This window comes from Eubalaena glacialis, chromosome 14 (assembly GCF_028564815.1).
Source record: "Eubalaena glacialis isolate mEubGla1 chromosome 14, mEubGla1.1.hap2.+ XY, whole genome shotgun sequence".
Taxonomy (NCBI): Eukaryota; Metazoa; Chordata; class Mammalia; order Artiodactyla; family Balaenidae; genus Eubalaena; species Eubalaena glacialis.
In genome coordinates this window covers 19,595,999-19,615,193 of record NC_083729.1, presented here as the reverse complement: position 1 = coordinate 19,615,193, position 19,195 = coordinate 19,595,999, and the positions used below count along the sequence as shown (strand labels likewise).

The 19,195-nt window shown below is 41.8% G+C and overlaps 3 protein-coding genes across 4 annotated transcripts in view; 2 read left to right on the top strand and 1 right to left on the bottom strand.

The window, feature by feature from the left end:
* ADCY3 (adenylate cyclase 3) overlaps positions 1-1,107 on the top strand; it is a 48,696-nt gene extending 47,589 nt beyond the window's left edge. The window contains exon 20 of the mRNA XM_061168725.1: positions 339-1,107. Coding sequence (XP_061024708.1) covers positions 339-521 — 183 coding nt within the window. The 3' untranslated portion in view covers positions 522-1,107. The remainder of the gene's footprint in view (positions 1-338) is intronic.
* On the bottom strand, positions 659-14,025 carry CENPO (centromere protein O). 2 transcript variants are annotated; one of them, XM_061168726.1, is made up of 8 exons: positions 13,648-14,025; positions 13,217-13,325; positions 11,479-11,648; positions 5,535-5,652; positions 4,576-4,835; positions 3,431-3,602; positions 2,508-2,674; positions 659-1,106 (listed from the first exon to the last, which is right to left on the bottom strand). In XM_061168726.1, exons 2-7 carry the CDS (start codon positions 13,260-13,262, stop codon positions 2,538-2,540), a joined length of 903 nt encoding a protein of 300 aa, XP_061024709.1. In that variant the 5' UTR covers positions 13,263-13,325; positions 13,648-14,025; the 3' UTR covers positions 659-1,106; positions 2,508-2,537. The 2 variants fall into 2 exon arrangements, with proteins under 2 accessions (XP_061024709.1, XP_061024710.1); XM_061168727.1 differs by lacking the exon at positions 2,508-2,674.
* PTRHD1 (peptidyl-tRNA hydrolase domain containing 1) lies at positions 13,786-16,777 on the top strand. The gene is made up of 2 exons (XM_061168728.1): positions 13,786-14,037; positions 16,438-16,777. Exons 1-2 carry the CDS (start codon positions 13,786-13,788, stop codon positions 16,606-16,608), a joined length of 423 nt encoding a protein of 140 aa, XP_061024711.1. The 3' UTR covers positions 16,609-16,777.
* Positions 16,778-19,195: the final 2,418 nt, after the last annotated feature.

Here is a 19,195-nt window from a genome sequence, read left to right as displayed (position 1 = left end):
GACACCCTGGGCCTCCAACAGCTCCCCCCAAAACCACCCTGACCTGTATCACTGGCTTTGGCAGGAAAGCTCCACAAGAAGGGCAAAGGGGACAGAAAAGCAGGCATACAAGTTGCCAAACATAGGCGACCTGTGGCTGACCTCCTAGGAGAGCGAGCACAAAGGTTACCTTTGGGAGAGGGGCGGGCCAGGCAAACCCCACCGCCCCAACCGGTACACAGGCTGGAAGGGGCAGAAGAGCGCTGTGAGCCTGTGGACGGGGACCCTGCGTGGGTACCACCGGGCCCCTCGGCCCAGGTTCACTCTCTAAGCCCAAGCTCTCGGTTCTCCCTCTACAGGTGGTGGAAGAAACTCAAGTCATCCTTCGAGAGTACGGCTTCCGCTTTGTGAGGAGAGGGCCCATCTTTGTGAAAGGGAAGGGGGAGCTGCTAACCTTTTTCTTGAAGGGGCGAGAGAAGCCAGCCACGTTCCCTAATGGCTCCTCGGTTACACTGCCCCACCAGGTAGTAGACAACTCCTGAATGGCCTCGAGCCCACGAGAGTCCACACGGGAGGGAGAGTTTATTTTTTGGAATCAAAGAAAGGCCTTGGGAAAGGACAAATGACCAAGTCCCAACATTCCCAAGCTGCTGAAGTGCACACTCACATAGACTTTAGGTTTAAAAATCTCAAGCCTTCATTTGTTTATGGATGTGTGAGCTCTGAGGGCGGCCATACTCTTCCTTGGTGTGCCTGTAGCTTCCCCAGAGAGTAGGGCTCCTAGGCGTAGTACTGGAATAATCCTTCCAGAGCCCTAGTTCCGACCAGCCCTCCTTCCCCCAGAGAGGCCATGGCCGCTGTGAGCAGGATGTACCAGAGGAGGAACAAGGCTGCTGCCTTCGTGCCCGGCGGGGAGCACAGGTGGCACAGCTCTGTTTACCATGAGGGCTGGCAGCTGCTCTGCTCCCCAGCTAGAACTTGGAAGCAGCGCTTTTCACTCTGAAGACCTGCTTGCCTCTGTGGTCCGAGTTACGTGAAATGGGCCTCGTCCTGATAATCTTGAAAGGTTCTTCTGGAACCCCAGTCACCTTAGTCATGAGAGCAGAAAGTGCAATATTTCCTTTTACCTGGTGGGAGGGAGGGAGGGAAAGGGACTTGATTTCTGAAAGAAAAATATATAAACAGATCTTCTACATTTATATTTTTAACTTTCTGTTAACACTTTTCCGATATTGCCTTGCCTTTTGAGCTCTTGCTACAGTCGCGTTTGCTACTGCTTTAAAAGAGAATTTACAGGTATTGATAAAGAACAAGACTGTTTTATTAAAAGCTTTATTCAACTTGAATGTGATCACTGGGAAAATTCTGTTAACAGCCCTCATCTGAGAAGTGCTTTGCTCCTTCCCACACTGTCCTCACCATGTGCCTGGAAGGCAACAGCTTAAACTAGGACCTTGCTCTCTTCTTAAGCTGCTTCTTTCTAAATGGTGGTCCAAGCTGGTTTGACCATTCCCCTGTGCTCCTCCCAGAGTTAGCTGGGGCTGCCACACCTGCAGGTTGCTGCGTGGCCATCAGGTCTTGGCCTTGGGCAGTACGGGTGGTAATGACTCCTATTTGTGACTGGGGGGGTGGGGCGGGGCGGGAAACGGGACAGGAATTAAAACGGCACGATGACAGGTTTTTACATCTGAGCACTAGCCCTGCGTATACTCTCAAGACAAGGAACAAAAAGCACCAGCAGAGCAGAGGCCATGGTTACAAGAAGTGGTACCCTAACTGGACTAGGAGATGAGGAAGACACATGTGCAGCCAGGGCCTGGAGCTTGCAGGAGAGGGAAGAGAAAAAGGAGAGTAGTCCGCTTCCCTTTGCAGTGATCAAATTATGAGGAGACTTCTGATCATGCTTTTTTACCGCTGAGCTTAATACACTCTGTGCTCTAGTAACATGTTCTAGGAAACGACATTAGATACATGGAACCCCGATGATTTTATCCATAGTACCTTCTCATGCCATATTCTTTGTAAAGCAGTGACCTAGAATATTCCGTTCCAAACCAAAGATTAAACACACTTCCCTTCTTAACTGTATGATTCATGTCATATCATGAACCTAGAGTGTTCTAAGAACTTTCTTTTCAAAAGTCGCAGATAAGGAAGGTAAGGCAAAATTACTTGAAGGTATCATAAAAGCTAGAAATACTCTTCAATTGAATGGTACATACTCCCTTTTTCACAAAATGCCCTCTATTACCCCACAGACCACTCTGATTTTCAGCTAAAATCTATGATCAAATCAATATCTCAAGAGAAGAGATACTCTTGAGCACTGTAACAAATGACCAGGCAATCATGGAGAACTGTCCGAAAATGCCAGGGTCTACAGACTCAAACTTGTCCCTAACCATGTTGATGAGGTGGGTGTCTGTTCTCATTGCAAGGACGGTCCCCAGGCAAGGAGTCTGAGCCTTTCAACAGTTTTCAGTTCCCAGGACCTTGCTTGCAACTGTGGTCAGTACTAGTTTACTCACTTCTGATGTGTTCCCAATGAAAATAATATTCTAGGAGACCAGGCTCATATCCAACTTGTCTCCTTTTCTTGCAAATGAAGTAAACACTTGATGTAGGGGCTTTGTAAAAAACAGATTTTCATGGGCTGCTCGCTGTTCTTCCCGTGTGGTGGATAATGCATCTGTCCCTAAAAAAAGATAGAACCTATCAATCTCATTTAGTGCAACCGTAGGAATCAGAACTTGGATCACTAATATTCTGGACCCATGTAACTTTTTTTTAATTTGGTCTGGAGCTGAGAGAGGCTTGCCCCTTACTGGTCCAATGAAATTTTAAGACCAGAAACTCTGCCCAGAGAAATCTAAAGCCTATGATGTGAAACCTGTGGCAGCTTCAAAATTTCTGCCTCCTAAAAACATTTTATCCTTTTTCTCATTATCGCCCATGTACTATGGTACATTTAATGAAAACAAAGTCACAGCAAATGTCTCAGCCATCCCTGAAAAATTTTCATTTAGAGAAGAGTCTCTGGAGAGCTAAGTATATGCTGACTTGTCATGTCTACTTGGTTTCACAGTGAAACGAGTCTTGGCTCTCTCCACCACAGTGACCCTATGACACAGCCTCATTAACTGTCTCTCTAAGAGGGGTCTCCAATGAAAACAAATCATAAGCTGAAAGAACTCTGGCGGAGTTGGATGGAGCAAAGGAGAAAGGAAAACTAGGATAATTATGTTTATTACTTACAAAGAGGAGAGGAAAATTTGGTAGAAACAAGGAAGATATTCTTGGTATCTGTCTTCGTATTTTTCTGTTCATAGTACATAAACAGAAGAAAGTGTCTCAAGAGGCCCAACTGATGTAGTCTATTTCACCCTGTTTCAATCAACCTAAGTAACCCAGGCATATTATAATTTCTTCCTGGAGGTATCCTTCCTCTTACCTTGATAAGTAACAGTGACATCAGTTGGAAGAGTTGTCGTGAGGTCCTTATACAGCAGTCTAGCACAAAATGGGAAGGACTGGCCTTCCGGCTCTGCTTTGTAAGTAAATGACAGCAAGTTGCACAGTGAGTTTCTCTGCAAGGGCCCAGCCAGAAAGGCTGCAAAGTCACTCTAATGGGGGTAAGGATCAAAAGAGACACAAAGTATATGACAGTTAAAACTCCAAAGGCAGTGAGTGGTTATGACGCTTCAAACATGTCTACCAAAAACAGGGCCTATTAATTAAATCTCAGAGAAATAAATGAAGGACAGAGAAAGGCCTGAAAAAAGGACAAATGACAGAGATTTATAAGATAATTAAGAACTGGTAGCAGCCTAGAGTCTAAGTAAATGGCCAGGGGCTGGGGATACAGGGGAGATAATATTTCTGCCAAGAACTGCATTGACAACCATATGGCTGAGATGCTTCATGTCTACATTCACGTACCAATTTATCTGACAACCAGGCTACATATCAATTTAAGTTTATCTGACAACCAGGAGCTTCAGCGTCATTCCAAATGCATAAAGAGGGTAATGCCTTATAAGAGTCACTTATTTTAAGAGTCACTTATTCCCTTTTTGCATTCATTTCCTGTCTACCTTTTTTTTTTTCCTTTTTACCTCAACCCTAAGCTCAACTGCAACCCTAAATAGAAGGTAAGCCAGAGCTTAGGCAAAGATGGAGAGTATTCCTCTGTGGTATTTCAAGAAACCATTATTCTGCTTTGCACCTATACCCAAGGTTCAGTAAGACACCCGGCACATAGTAGGTACTCTATAAATTCCTGTTGAATTAAAAGTATAGCAACTGTACCCTACCACTTTGTGAGGCGAAGGAAGGGTCAAGTACAAAAGCTTGAGAATCACCATTCATGAGTGAATAATCCCTTAACTGGTATGCGTGCTTCCACATCATCCAGAGTTTCAACAGAAGAGAAGGTGGAAAATAGCTTGTATATTAATAAGAAACAAGCATTAGAAGGACAGTGGTCAAACTTCCGGCTCAGAGTTATGAAACATTTGAAAGTACAAAAGAACATGTCCCTTTTTTTCCTTTTAAGCTTATCCGGGCTCACAGAATGCTTTATAAGATCGTAGATACCTGAAGTCGATCTGCCTGGTACTTCCTCCCAGAGTAAGCATTCAGGTACTCGCAGAGAGTGAACAGGAAGTGCTGAATATTAGTCTGTAAGTATTTTGCAGATATCTCCTCTAGGGGAATGAAGACTGGAATCGAATGGTGATGTATCTGAGGTGGTTTCTGCATGACAAGGTCCACAAAATAGGAATCCAGCAGATTCCCCTCAAAAGCAGTGCTGATGCAGACACAGACTCCTCGGCTGGTCAGTTTCCCACTGATCCCTGAGACAAATAAGACGATAGCTTAAGAGATGTCAGGCAAAGGCAGTATCCTATTCATCTGTGCATCCCGGTCCCCTCAGCACTGCCTAGTTACATACATCATGGGCTCAAATGCTCGTTGAATGAACGACAACAGACTCTTTCTTCTCACTGACTCTGGCTCACTTGAGTTTGAGTTGATAAAACCAGAGAAGAATGGTGGGAAAGAAAAAGCATCCTAAATATTAAATTACTGAGGAAGAGATTTTGAACTTTTCAATTTACCTATGCTCCTTTTTTCCTGAGTGTCAAATAATTTATGGTAGTCCCCACGTCTTCCCAGAATCCTCTTATGATACAGATAATAGGTAAATAAATCCTCATTTTAATGGTGAAACAGAGACTTGAGGGGTTCAAACTATTTGACCAGTGGCATAAAGCAAGCCAGCAGTAAAGGAAGTTCTAGCACACTGTCTAGCACATGTCAAATTGCTAAAAATGAACAGTCTAAGCCAGCCACCAATCAACCTTATGTTGCACAAAGAGGTCAATCTTGTAGGTAAAGTTGCCTATGAATAGCATGCCAGCTTTGTGTGTGTACACTGAAGGGGGCAAAAGTCAATGTTCATGAAGTAAGTCCAGGACTTATAACACATCTTGCAAACTAACTCACTAGAGACAAGAGACCCAGACTGAAACAGGTCAGAAAAAAAACTATACCTGTAAAACGATATGCCTGCAGAATGGCTTTCACGTTTTCCCGTTTTCTCTTCAAAATTTCTTGCTCAGTAATCTCTAATGTTTGGTCGGGTTCTACATTGGTAGTAGATGCTTTAACCTGCGAGATACGTAGCAGATCAAACTGGGTACAAAGGGGCATAATAGAAAGCCCATGCCCTCACCTACCTGGAAAAAATTTAAACGCAGAATATTTTTTTTATTATATAATCAATCAAGAAATGCTACAGTGGCCAGCCACCTGGTGCTATGAATTCACAGCAGAGGAAGAATCTTGTGGGTTACAGTGCTAGGAATCAGAAGTAGAAATCATGCTGGCCTGGACAACAATGAATTTGGTTGGCATGGAGAGTACTGTGAGAGGAGAAAGAAAAGGATGTGAGGAAAGTCTAGGGCAAGCAAAAACAGCTGCGAAGAGGCAAGGCTGGGAAAGTTGGTTTGGGTCAGACTGTGCAGGTTTTCAAGTGCCAGGATGAGAAATACTGACCCTAAGCCACACGCTGTGAGCTACGGCTCAGTAGGAGGTATTGGACTAACTCTCCCTCTGAGACAACTACACAAGCTGGATCAAATACCAAAGAGGAATAAGCAATCATGCAAGTAAACAAACAGAAAATGGCCCGAAGGCACTGGAGAATCACCAAAATAGCCAGATTGAAGACTAAAGATAAATGCTCTGAAGTTAGCTGGGATTTCCTGAGGTTTTCCCCCTCAGAGCATTTGCTGATTTTTATCACAAGGCATGTAGGCCAAATAGAAAGCTGCAGGCTAAATTCTGTAGCAGTCTCACCATGCCAGGGAAACAGAAACTGGAGATCAAGGTTACCAGAGCAGCCTTGCTGTGGGTCAAACTATAGAAAAGGGAACCCAACATTCTGCATACAACTTGCCCTCCAGGCATTTGCCAAATCCTAAACTGCCTATGTGTGACTGGGTACTTAGAAACCAAAACAGAAAGAAGCTCCTGAAAGTTAAAAAGCTAAGCAGAGATTTTGGAGATCAGGGCCTGCCAAAGAAGAGGGATCTTGACAGATCTGTTCCCAACACATCCAAGCTTTCAAGTGAGGTCCCCCTGCCCCCCACCAAAGGACTACACCCTAGGAGTAAGCGCAAACCAGAAACAGACTACCTCAACTGGATTAAGGTGATACGCCCATATGCCATCTGCCTGTCAGAAAAAAAATGAAATTCTTTCTGGAGGAAGAGAACATAGTTCAGAATCCCTATATTTTTTCATACAATACCCATCACTGAAAAAAAAAATTATGAAGCATATCAGGGAAGAGGAACAGATGGCTGAAAACCAGGAGGAAAAAGAAGACAACAGAAGCAGATCCAAAGGGATTCAGCTATTTGAGTTATCAGGCATAGTCATTAAAATAGATTAAAAGATGGAGAACTCACACCAAAGGGCTGGAATCTATTAAAAAGAGTCAGATGAAAATCCTAAATCCAAAAAATACAATAACCAAAATCAGGAATTCAACAGGTTTAAAAGCTGACTGGACACATAAAAAAAGTAGAAAATAGGTATATTTTCTTATCTAGATTAAAGATATAAGACATAGGTCACAGTAAAAACAAAACAAAAACTCCACACATGGGAGCCCCAGAAATAAAGGAAAGAATGAGGCAGATGCATTATTTGAAAGATACTGGCCAAATTTTCCAAATAAATGAAAAACAGCAAGTAATTAACTTAAGGAATGCTACAAACACCAAGCTGGATGAAGAAAGAAAACCAATCCTAGCCACATTATGACATAAAACTGCTAAAACCCAAAGACAGAACCATAAAGCAGCCAGAGGGAAAAAGACACACTACATGCACATAATAAATAATAACATCTGACAGAAACTATGGAACTAGAAGACAATGGAAAAACGTATTTAAAGTATGAAAGAAAATAAATTTCAATCTATAATTCTATACCGAGCAAAAATACCCCTTTAAACATGAAAAATATAGTGAAATACGGTGTTTTCAGACAAACAAAAATAGAGAATTTATTTCCAGCAAATTTACACTGAAAGTAGTACCAAAAGGAACTACTTACACCGAAGGAAAATAATCCCAGATGAAAATTTGGAAATGCAGCAAGTAATAAAGAGCACTGAAAAAGGTAAATATATATATGTAACTCTAAAGGCATAGTGACTATACAAACAAAAGTGTTTCATACAGTTTTAAGTATATGTAGAATTAACATGACAATAATAACATGAAAGGTTGCATGTGTGGGAGAGAAAAGATGTTAGAAGGTTCTGTAATTATCCAGAAAGTGGTACAAGTACTAATCTAAAGTATATTCTAGTAAGACAAAAAAGCATGTTTTCTGGAGGATAACCACTAAAAGAATGCTAAAAGTATGTATAATTAGAGAAGTGGAATAATAAAAAAAGATCAATCCAAAAGGTGGAAAGAAAGGACAAAAGAGAAACAACACATAAGATAATAAATAATAACATGGTAGACTGAGATCCAGATATGTTAGTAATCATATTAAAAGTTCATGGACTAAATACTTTAATTAAAAGACAAAGACTGCCAGGCTGGATTAAAAATGTCTAACTATATGCTATTGATACTTACAAGAACAAGAGCTGTTGTAGTGATACTAATATTTGACAAAGTTGACTTTAAGAAGTTTAACTAAAAGAAAAGGGAACATTTCATAATGATAAAAGTTAAGTCAACCAGGAAGATATAACAATCCTAAATTTGTTTGTACCTACTATACAGCAAAATGGAATGAAAGGGAAAAAAATGTACAAATCCACAATTACAGCAGGAGATTTCAACACATTTATCCCAGTAACGGATAAAACAAGTTGACAAGTAAATTAGTGAGGATATAAAATATCTGAACATCATGATGAACATATTTGGTCTATTTGATAGAATACAGTACCTAAAAATGCAAAACCCACATTTAATGCACATGGAACATTTATCAAAATTGACCACATGCTGGGTCATGTTCTTGATCACAATGGAATTAAGCTATAAATCAGTAACTAAAAAAATTACTAACAAATCCCCCAATTTTTGGAAATTAAGCAATATATTTCTAAAACAAACCTATGGGACAAAGAAGATATTACAATGGAAATCAAAAATATTTTGAATTGAAATGATAATGAAAACATGATATACCAAAACTTGTGGGATATAGCTAAAGCCATGTGCTATGAACTGAATGTTTGTGTCCCTCAAACTTCATGTTGAAACCTAACCTAAAGCCCAATGTGATGGTATTTGGAGGTGGGGCCTTTGGGAGGTGATTAGGTCATGATGGGGGAGCCCTCATGAATGCGATTAGTGCCCTTATAAAAGAGATGCCAAAGAGCTAGCATGCCTCTTCTGCCATGTGAGGTTACAGTGAGACCACAATCAAAGAGGTAGTTAAGTCCTCAGACACTGAATTTGCTGGTGCCATGATCCTGGACTTCCCAGCATCTAAAACTGTAAAAAATAAATATTTGTTGCTTATAAGTCATCCAGTTTATGGTATTTTTGTTATTGTGGCCCATATGGACTAAGATTCTATGCTTAGAGGGAAATTTATAACCTTAAACACATACAGGAGAAAAAAAGACTTAAACAATAAGTGTTCATCCCAAGAAGCTAGAAGATATGCCATGTACACTGACTGGAAGACACAATACTATAAAGATTTCAATCCTCTCCAAATCAATATATAGATTCAGTACAATTCCAATCAAAGCTACAGGAGGTTTCTTTTTGGAAATTGATAGCCGATTCCCAAATTTATGCGAAATTCGAGGGGCCAACAATAGCCAAGATAATTCTGAAGAAGACCTAAGCTATAGGTATCAAAACTTTCAGTAATAAACCTCTGGTACTAGCACAAAGACAAACAGACCAATGGCACAGAAGAGAACCCAGAAACGGGCCCAGAGTGGACCCAAAGATCCACTGCAATACAATGGGAAAAGAGTGGTCTTCAAGAAGTAGTACTGGATGAACTGCATATCCATATGGAAAAAAACAAAAGAAGTATGACCTCTATTTCACACCATACACAAAAATCAATTTCAGAGGGACTGTAATTCTAACAATAAAAAGTAAAATAAAGCTTTTAGAAAATAACACAGAATATCTTCATGTTCTCAAAGTTAGGCAAAGATTAAAAGGAAACAAGAACGGTAAGCATAAAGTTAGATTCCTAAATCAAACTTCATTAAAACGAAGACTTTCTTCTCATCACATCATTAGAGAGTGAAAAGGCAAGCCAGGTCTTTAAAAGAAGATCTGGAATACAGATACACAACAAAGAACTCATATCCAAAATGTGTAAAGAATTCTACAATAAGAGATATACAACCCAATAAAAATTCTGCAAAAATCTTAAGAAGTTCACAAGAGAAGATTTTCAAGTGTCCAAACAGGTACCTAAAATCATCAGTCATTAGGTGAACGTGAATTAATCCACAATGATTTACTCTCACACTCTAGAATGACAAATTTCTAAAACTGACAACACCAAGTATCGGTAAAGACACAGAACAATGGAAACCTTATACACTGTTGCTGGGAATGTAAAATTGGTACAATAACTTTCAAATGCTGTTCGATAGTATTTACTAAAGATAATCTGCATACCCTGTGACCCAGCAATTCAATAGAAAAGTATATATTTTTACATCAAAAGACAGGAACAAGAATGTTCACAGCAGCATTATTCTTAATAGCCCCAAAGTGAAACAACCCAAATAACCCAAATGTCACCAATAATTCAATAAGTAAATAAATTGTGGGATATTTCTTAAACGGAATAATTATATAGCAATATGAAAGAATGACCACAGCATGCACCAATATGGATGAACCTCACAGAGATAACATTCAGCAAAAGCAGCCCGACATAACAGAGTTTATACTTTTTAAATTTATATAAAGCTCAGTAACAAGTGAAACCAATGTATAGTAACAGAAACCAGAATAGCAGTTACCTTGAGGGAAATGACTAGGAGGATTTAAGGGAGACTTCTGGGGTACTGGTAGTAGTCTACACTTTGATCTGTGTGGTACTTACCAGGGTGTGTTCGTTCTGTAAAAGGATCTTCAGATTTGTGCACAACATATATACACATATATGGGTATGTGTATACATATATATATATATTTTTTTTTTCTTTAATAAAAAAGGAAGGGGGGAGGGAGGAAGAGAAGAAATGGAGGGAAGGGGGAAAAGGAAGAGAGGGAGGGAAGACAAGAAAAAGAAGGCTGACCTTAACCCAGGAGCAATGAATAATTACTGACACTTTGAGCAAGGAAACTTGTAATTTAATGAAAAATGTAGTGTTTTATGAAGATTTTCTTGGCTGTGCGGAATTTATCAGAGAAGTATAAATACCAGAAGAAAACGAACTAGCAGACTGCTGCAATAATCCCGCCATCTATATCACCTGGTAAATATTTAGGACCCATGTGGATAATACGTGCTCTACAGCAGGGGGTGGGGGAGGGGCACAAAGCCAATCTAAAGAAGAATTTGACAGGTTTTACTAACTGAACCTGGGCTAGAGAGAAAGCTGAAAAGAGGGAAAAGTCAAAGTTTACTGTGAGGTTTCAGGTTGGGTTATAGAAAGATGGTGCTAATGACAAAAGTACCAATGACTCAAGTCTGGCTGAGATTAAGGTAACAGGCTCATGTCTATGAGGGCAGGTTTAAGAGACTATTATGAAGAATTCACCTGGCCCATCAGTAATGTCTGCCAACTGTTAGCTGGTATTGACATTAGCCGACTCTACAGGTTTGATCACTTGAGGGATCAAGGACTGAAATCCATCCAGTAAGACCACAGGTAAAACATATTACACAGATTTGCTAATTCCCAGATCATGTTTGTTTTTTACACTCTAGGAAAGCCTGCCAACGTCAATCACCCTTCTACTCACTCTAGCTTGATGTTGTTTCACTTCAGCCCTCAGCTTATCTCGCAGACGTCTCAATTCATGAATCCTGGTTCCAAGAGCACTTTCCACTGCCTGTGCACTCTGTGGCTCTTCCAGTTTTTTACGGCATCTGCTCACTTGAGTCTCTAGTCTTTCCAAGTGAGCTAAAACACCTGAGGGAAGTAAAAAGGGAATTTCACAAGAAGCTAAGGATTTCTAACCCCAGGAACAGGAAGCACTTCAGGGAAGAACAGAGGGTGACCCTTTTTCCAGAACTCTGTGGTCAGCTAAACTGGAGACGTTGCCAACAATTTATAAAACAAGAGGAGCTGACAACAGAAGTCAATGATCAGCAACCTCTTAGGCCGAACACTGACCTACAAGCAGTCCCTGACCAAGACACTGTTCAAAAAGGGCATCATCTGAATATGGCTAATCTCAGTTACCTATGATAATAGTGACCCAGAGGAAAACAGGGTCACCAAATTCACTGACTCTCTCAGAAATTGTTTTTTTTAATGCAGAATTGTTTTTTGGGGTTTTACGCATGTTTTCCCAAAGTGCTAATGCATAACTGGATTTAGACATCCACAGAGGCTTGAATAAGTACTCTGAAGCTCTGAAAAGTATTAGGAGCATAGGACTATAAAGGCACACGCTGAAAGGAACTGTCCACCAATATTACTGGGTATCAGACAGGAAAACAAGCTCACCAACAGATAGAAGTTCAGAGGCAATCTCAGATCCTAAGAGACTGACTAAAGACCAATATAGTAAAGGTCATAGTTTCATAATGCTAATCAACTCTAGCAATGAAGCATTTGTGCACATTTCCTACATATTAAGACACTTGTGGGGCTTCCTTGGTGGCACAGTGGTTAAGAACCCGCCTGCCAATGCAGGGGACACGGGTTCAAGCCCTGGTCCGGTAAGATCCCACATGCCACGGAGCAACTAAGCCCGTGCGCCACAACTACCGAGCCTGCGCTCTAGAGCCCGTGCTCCACAACAAGAGAAACCACCGCATAAGAAGCCCGCGCACCGCAACTAGAGAAAGCCCGCGTGCAGCAACGAAAACCCAACATAGCCAAAACTAAATAAATAAAATAAATTTATTTAAAAAAGAGACACTTGTGCTAGATCCTTTACTTGCAAAGCATGCAAACAATTAAAGCATTTAATATTTCCTATGCATTAGGCATGTGCTAAATGCTTCACTTGAAAAGCATTAAAAGAATTACTTATCTAATTTCCACAGCCACCACCACAATGCTATTATTCATCTCCATTTTCCAGATGAAAAAACTGAGGCAGAGAAAAGTAAAATAACTTGCCCAAGGCCACAGTATTTATAATGGCACAGCCAGTACTCCAACCCAGGTCTGACCAATACCAGTCACTGCCTCTTCCACGGGAGTAATGCATAAGTGGCTCCCCCCAAATCCTGGGAAGAGTAAAGAAAGCTCATTGGCTAGAACTGTAGCTCTGAATATGAACGCTTAGCATACTGGGAATGCAACCTATTGGTCTAAAAAGGGATAAGAGCCTAGAATATGTTAAGTAATTTTTCCTGCTCCAATGATCTTAGCTGCCTGTCCCTTTAAGTCTTCAATGTTAGTTCCTTTCACCATCCTGCTCCCAAACAGGACAGGTCACACATCGGTTAGAGGAGGAAAGGGCTTTCAACCTGCGCGTTGTTTGGGCAGCAGTAGTAAGGGGGGAAAGGCGACCCTTTGAATACCTCCTTTGGACTCGCCGTCTTGACTTAGAGTATTCGCCAGCTCCATCTCCTCCTCAGATTTCCAAGAGACTTGCTAGAAAGCTGTCCAAGCACCAGTAATAGGGCTGTCCTTGGGGACAAAATAAAATGGCAAGAATCGGTTCACATTCAGACAAACCTAGAGGGCAGGCACACGCAACGCAGGTACGCACCCGTGCGCCCCGGACACCCCAAGTGTCGTCGCTAGGGCTCCCCTTCCCTGACCCGCCCGGTCCGCTGCCCGGGTCCGAGTCGGCGGTGTCCACGTCTACCTCCCCGCCCCTGCGCGCTCCCAAGGCGCGGCGCCTCTGGTTCCTCCGGGCTTCCTTGCACACGGAAGGAGCTGTAAAAATGCCGCTCAGCCTTCCACCCTGTCACGGTCCCTTCCGCCACTGGGTCTTACTCTCCCTTACCTCCTCTCCTCTGGCTCACTCAGGGCAGGGCCGAGAGTTCCCGCTTGCCTTCAAATCCAAGCCAACCGGTCCCAGCGTGCTTTGCACTCCCACCGTATAAAAACATGGCAGCGCTCAAGGCCCCTCCCTGATCCCGGCATGCATCGGGGGATAAGCCTGGCCTTTCAGTTGTGCGGGAAGATGGCGGTCGCTGGCGCAGAGCCGCAGATCCTGGTACAGTACCTGGTGTTACGAAAGGATCTATCACAGGCGCCGTTTTCCTGGCCAGCGGGCGCACTGGTAGCACAGGCTTGTCACGCAGCCACCGCGGCCTTGCACATTCACCAGGACCACCCGCACACGGCCGCTTACCTCCGGGAGCTGGGGCGCATGCGCAAGGTGGTCCTCGAGGTGAGGCCCGGGCGGAGGGGGAGGGGCCCTGAGGATATCGAGACCGGAAGAGGGTGTGGTCTTGAGTCGGAGGGCCTAACTTCATGGAGTGGGTGTGGCATTAGTGGTGAGGGGTGTTTGACTTCTAAGTTTTGGTAAGGGTTCTGGGGCTTGAGCTATTGCCCAGGGAGCCTTACCTTGACTGGGTGGGGCCTGACGGTGTGACAAGTGGACATCGGGCCCGTTATAAACGCTTCCCGCACCCCTTCGGTCTTACCTGCGTCGCTCTTAAACAGATGCCTGTGAGGGCGGAGGCTGGTGGAGCGACACCCGCCTTTCTACCTGTGCACTGCGCCGGACTTTTAATGGCTGCGCAGGAAAGTACTGTCCTTAACCCTCTTCGCAAAACCAATACTGAAGGGTAAGGATGCTGGGTTCCTTATTGCAAGTGAAGTCAAACTGGAGCATTTACCTGGTTCTGACGCCAAATTATTTGAAAATAAATGTGAACCCTAGTATAATTTGAACCTAGCATCAGAGGTAAGGTTCTTTTTACAGATAGCCAAACAGATCTTACCCTTACCTTCTGTCAGTTCTGCCTCTAGAAATGTATCCTAAGAAAATAGCAAGATGCACCCAAAGAGCGTTGTACAAGGATAGGAGCATTTTATAATAGTAAAAAAAGTGGAAATCACTAAATTTCCAGTATGATGAATTGTCTAAACTTATGCTCTTATAATGGATTATTACGAAACTAGCATAAATCATGTTTTTGGAGCATATTTACCTGACATGGAAGAGTGCTCATGATACGATTCTAATTGAACTATATATTCTACATACAAAGTGATCCAGATTTTGAAAGTAAGAACTAAGAAAATATATCCAAATATTAAGTAGTGAGTGGGTAGTGGAATTTTGGTTATTTTGTAATGCTTCTCTATTTTTTTTTAGTTTCCTACATTAAGCACACATTTTATAATGAAAAAAATATTGCTTTCATTTTAAAGCAATTTTCTTCTCATTATAAAATTTATTTATTTTAATAAATAAACCTGGGGTTAGAGGGGTTGGGTAATTCCTTCTTGGCCAGCTGGCAAAAGCAGATCATTTTTCAAGAGAAAAATTGCTGTTGGGTAATGAAACGTTAAACTGTAACCTGTAGGAAAATGTCTTGAGAATCTATAAGTAGGCAGAAAAGAAACAGATAGCTTTTCCTTTAGATTCTTTTTATAGGATTTTATAGGAAGGCTTCAAGAAATCATGTAGTTCAGACATCCCCCACTCCCTTGCTTTCAGGCAGATAAAATATTTACCCCTTTTCTCAGATGAGACATCTGAAGCCCACAGAGATTACGTGACTCCTCTGAGTTTAAAAGACATCTCATGATTCTGTTGTTAGTTATGACTCAAGAAAGGGATGTAGGAGTCACCACTGATTAAATAAAGGTGGTGCTGTAGCCATAAAGACCAATAAAATATAAGACAGTGCCAAGATTAACTCCATATACTGGATGCTGTGTCAGGCACAGATCTGAGCCTGATTTCATTGAATCTCACTACTACTAGGAAGCATTATCATCCCATTTTACAATGGGGACACAAAGGTTCAGCTAAGTCACATAACTTATCAAAGAGCACACAAATCAGTAAGTGGTAGAGCAAGGGTTTGGACTCACTCTCACTTGTACTGTGCTGCTCCTGGTGCTGAAGAAGGAGGGAGGGGAAGTCAATGCATTCTTCTTCAGCATGCCCAAAGGACTCAGTAGATTAAGAGTGGCAATCCCAGCATCCTCTAATTTGATAAGACAAACCTCTAGTTATCTTAGTGGCTTCTGCCTTCATCGGCAAAAAAATACACCTTATGCAACATAACACACTAAGTATCTTTATTTTCTGAGTGATAGCTATACTATTTCCTGTAATGGGATTCAGCATGGGTGATAAAGATGATGAGAAACAATTTCAGAAGGACACTAGAGAATAGTTTGCCCACCCTTGAGTTAAAAACTGGGAACTATCCTGGTGGAAGGAAAATCCTTCTAGGTTTGTGTGGACTAGGGTGGGAGTAGGAGGGAGGTGGAGGTGGTGTGATTTTAGAAATCCTTCCAGTAGTCAGCTCTTAAAGTCAGAGCTGGCTGAGGGATTAGGGATGCTGTTTAGGCACCAGAACTAGAAAATGTGTAGAGAGCGTAATTACTGACAATGCATTCCCACCCCCACTCCCACCCCTTCAGAGAGTGAATGGCAAATGGAGCAATGAAGCTGTTGTTTCTAGAGACTTGCTCTACAGTTCCTTCTTTGGTAGAGCTGTTCCTCCAGTTTCAGTTAAGAGGAGCCCCCCTCCATACTTTTTTTTTTGTCCTTTGCCTTTTGTCACTTACTAAATGGGCTTTTCAGTCTGTGTTCTGCTCCTTGTAGGCCCCAGATGAGACCACCTTAAAGTTGCTGGCAGAGACGCTGCAGCAGAAGAACATTGACCACAAGCTGTGGGTGGAGCAGCCAGAGAACATCCCCACTTGCATTGCACTCCGTCCCTACCCCAAGGAGGAAGTGAACCAGTATTTGAAGAAGTTCCGATTGTACAAATGACTGAAGTTATCAATTGCTTTGATATGTTTGAATATCAGCTGGATCCAGAAACTGCACGCCGTCCATCCCTAAGCACTGTGTACTCCTTTCAGTGGCAATTCCCTTCCCTTTAAATTATGACAGTTTCTTGAGGGTCAAAACATGTTCATATTAAAGTTGTCATTAATAAGTATTTTTAATTATTTATAAGTTCAGATGGGGAAAGTAGGAGAGTAGCATTATCATCATCTATGGGTCATTGCTCAAATAGAAGATTTGGTTACACTCCTATATAGGGATCAAGGAAATACCCTTACTTTTTTGTTAGGAATAATAGAGTTCTTCCAATTACCCAGGTTTAAAACTCTTCCTTTGAATTCCCTATTTCTTACTCACATCCAGGTATTGTAATCATTGAATCTTGGACACCATCAACTTTAAGATACACCATTATTTTACGTGTTGTTAAGAAAGAAGAAATGCTGCCAATTAAGTTGAGAGATGTAATTTCATTTCAAAGATGTTAAAATTTATTTATTTGATTTAATAAAATATGTCAAGTACTACATCTATTTTCTTATAGTTTCGAGTGCCACCACCCTGAATCAGGCTCTCATTTTGCTCACGAGTGTCCCACTGGTCTGCTCACCTAGCGTATCCTGGTTACAAGGCAGCAAACGTTCTGCCACCAGCTTCGTATATTGATAGGATCACTGAGCACCCTTTTCAGTATAGGCTCCAACTTGCCCAGGAATAAAGTCGAGATTCCTTAGCTTAGCCCTCAGGCCCTCCACGTTTATATTTCCTACCTACCTTTTTAGGTGAATCTTCTATTCCCTTATCCAAACTTGAGGTATAAATGAAGACTCCAGTCGCTGCCCTCCAGTCTCTGGCCTGGGAGTTGAATGTTAGTACTCTCTCCCTCCCTTTCCTGCCTCTGGACTGAAACTTTGTGGCTCGAGTGCTATCACTGTCACAAAGTCTTACGCAGCCAAAAATGATAGCTCCCTTCTCTGAACATGTATTATAACACTGTTGAGTGCTTAAAATATTTCTATAAACATTTGGAGACATCTACTGAAGTTGTTTGGACATCTGTGAAGCAAAGTTTATAAAGGGTCATTTGTTCAACAGATATCTGTTGCATGTCTACTGTGGCAGGCTGTACTAAGAGCTGAGGATACAAAGATGAATAGAAGTTTTTGCCCTCAGGTAGTTAAGAATCTAGTGAGAAGACAGATATATAGATATTAATACAGAGAGAAATGTACAAGGTAAAATGGGTACACTTCCCCCAACCCTCTAGATACCAAGACTGCCAAGCTACTAGATAGGAAGATTTTCCTTTATAAGAGATGGTCACTTGAAACTAGGAGAGTTGATAGGGTCTCCCAGGGAGAATTGGTAGAGTGCTGAGGGCAGAACCAACCCCAGGAACCCAAGTGAATAGAGTCTCAAGGGGTAGAGAGCAATCAAGGGCAGCACAGAATTTCACAAATTAAGAAATGAAAACATTTAGCAATTGGGAATATGTTGATTAACTTGGTGAAAGCAGTTTAAATAGTATATGAGGTGGGAATCAGATTGGAACCTATCGACAAGAATGGGAGGAGAGGTAAGAGGTGGGGACTATTTTAAGAAGCTTGAATGGGAGGAGAGAGGACAATGGGGGCTGGAAAGGTGAATGCTGGGTCCCAAAGGGGAATTTTCTTAGACGCTTGAGCAAGTTAATAGGTGAGAAGGAGGAGAAGGAGAAGAGAGATTGAAGTTACTAAATGGAATAACTGATAAAAGAAGTTCAGGAAAAAATGAGAAGAGGTAGGGTCAAGGGCATAAGGAAGGACAGGCCTTGAACAGAGAGAGAGAGAGAAACCTGAGACTAGAGGAAAGGAAGTGGGGAAAAGGTATGAATATACATAAGTTTATAGTGGAAGAAATACCTGTTAACTTAATTTTCTTCTACGAAGCGGGAAGCACATAGCCTTTCATAACACTGAACAAACTTACTGAGCACTGTATTACATGGCATAACATAGTGGTTAAAGTTCAGACTCTGGTAGCAAACTGCCTGAGTCCAAATCCTGGCTCTCGACTATTTCAGCTGTGTGAACTTGGGCAAGTCACTCAAGTTCCCTGAGCCCCAGGACCTTCATCTGTACAACAGGGATTTACAGGAGTGCTATGTGGATTAGATGTGTCAGTACGTACAAATCCCTTGGAACAATGCCAGGGCACTTGGTGCTGGAACCTGAGCATAAAAATATAAGACATGGCCCTTAAGGAGCTTTCCTTAAGGGAAAGCCATGAGTCACGTAAGCCAGTCTAATTCCTTTTCTGCTAGGGAGTAATGCCATCCACTCCCTGCTACTTCCATTCAAGACAATTAGGAAAACGTTTCCAAATGACACTGTATTTTTTTTTTTAATGTATTTTTTAAAATTCAAATTCTGCAGTAAGACAGTGAGAAAGCCAGAGAGAGATGAGTGTCTACACAGCTGGGAAATAACAGCTCCGGTAAATCCCGAAAGCAGGGAGCACAAATAGCATAAATTTCTACCCAAGTGAGGAAAGGACAGGCACTCATGTGCTGACCCAAGTGAGAACAAGA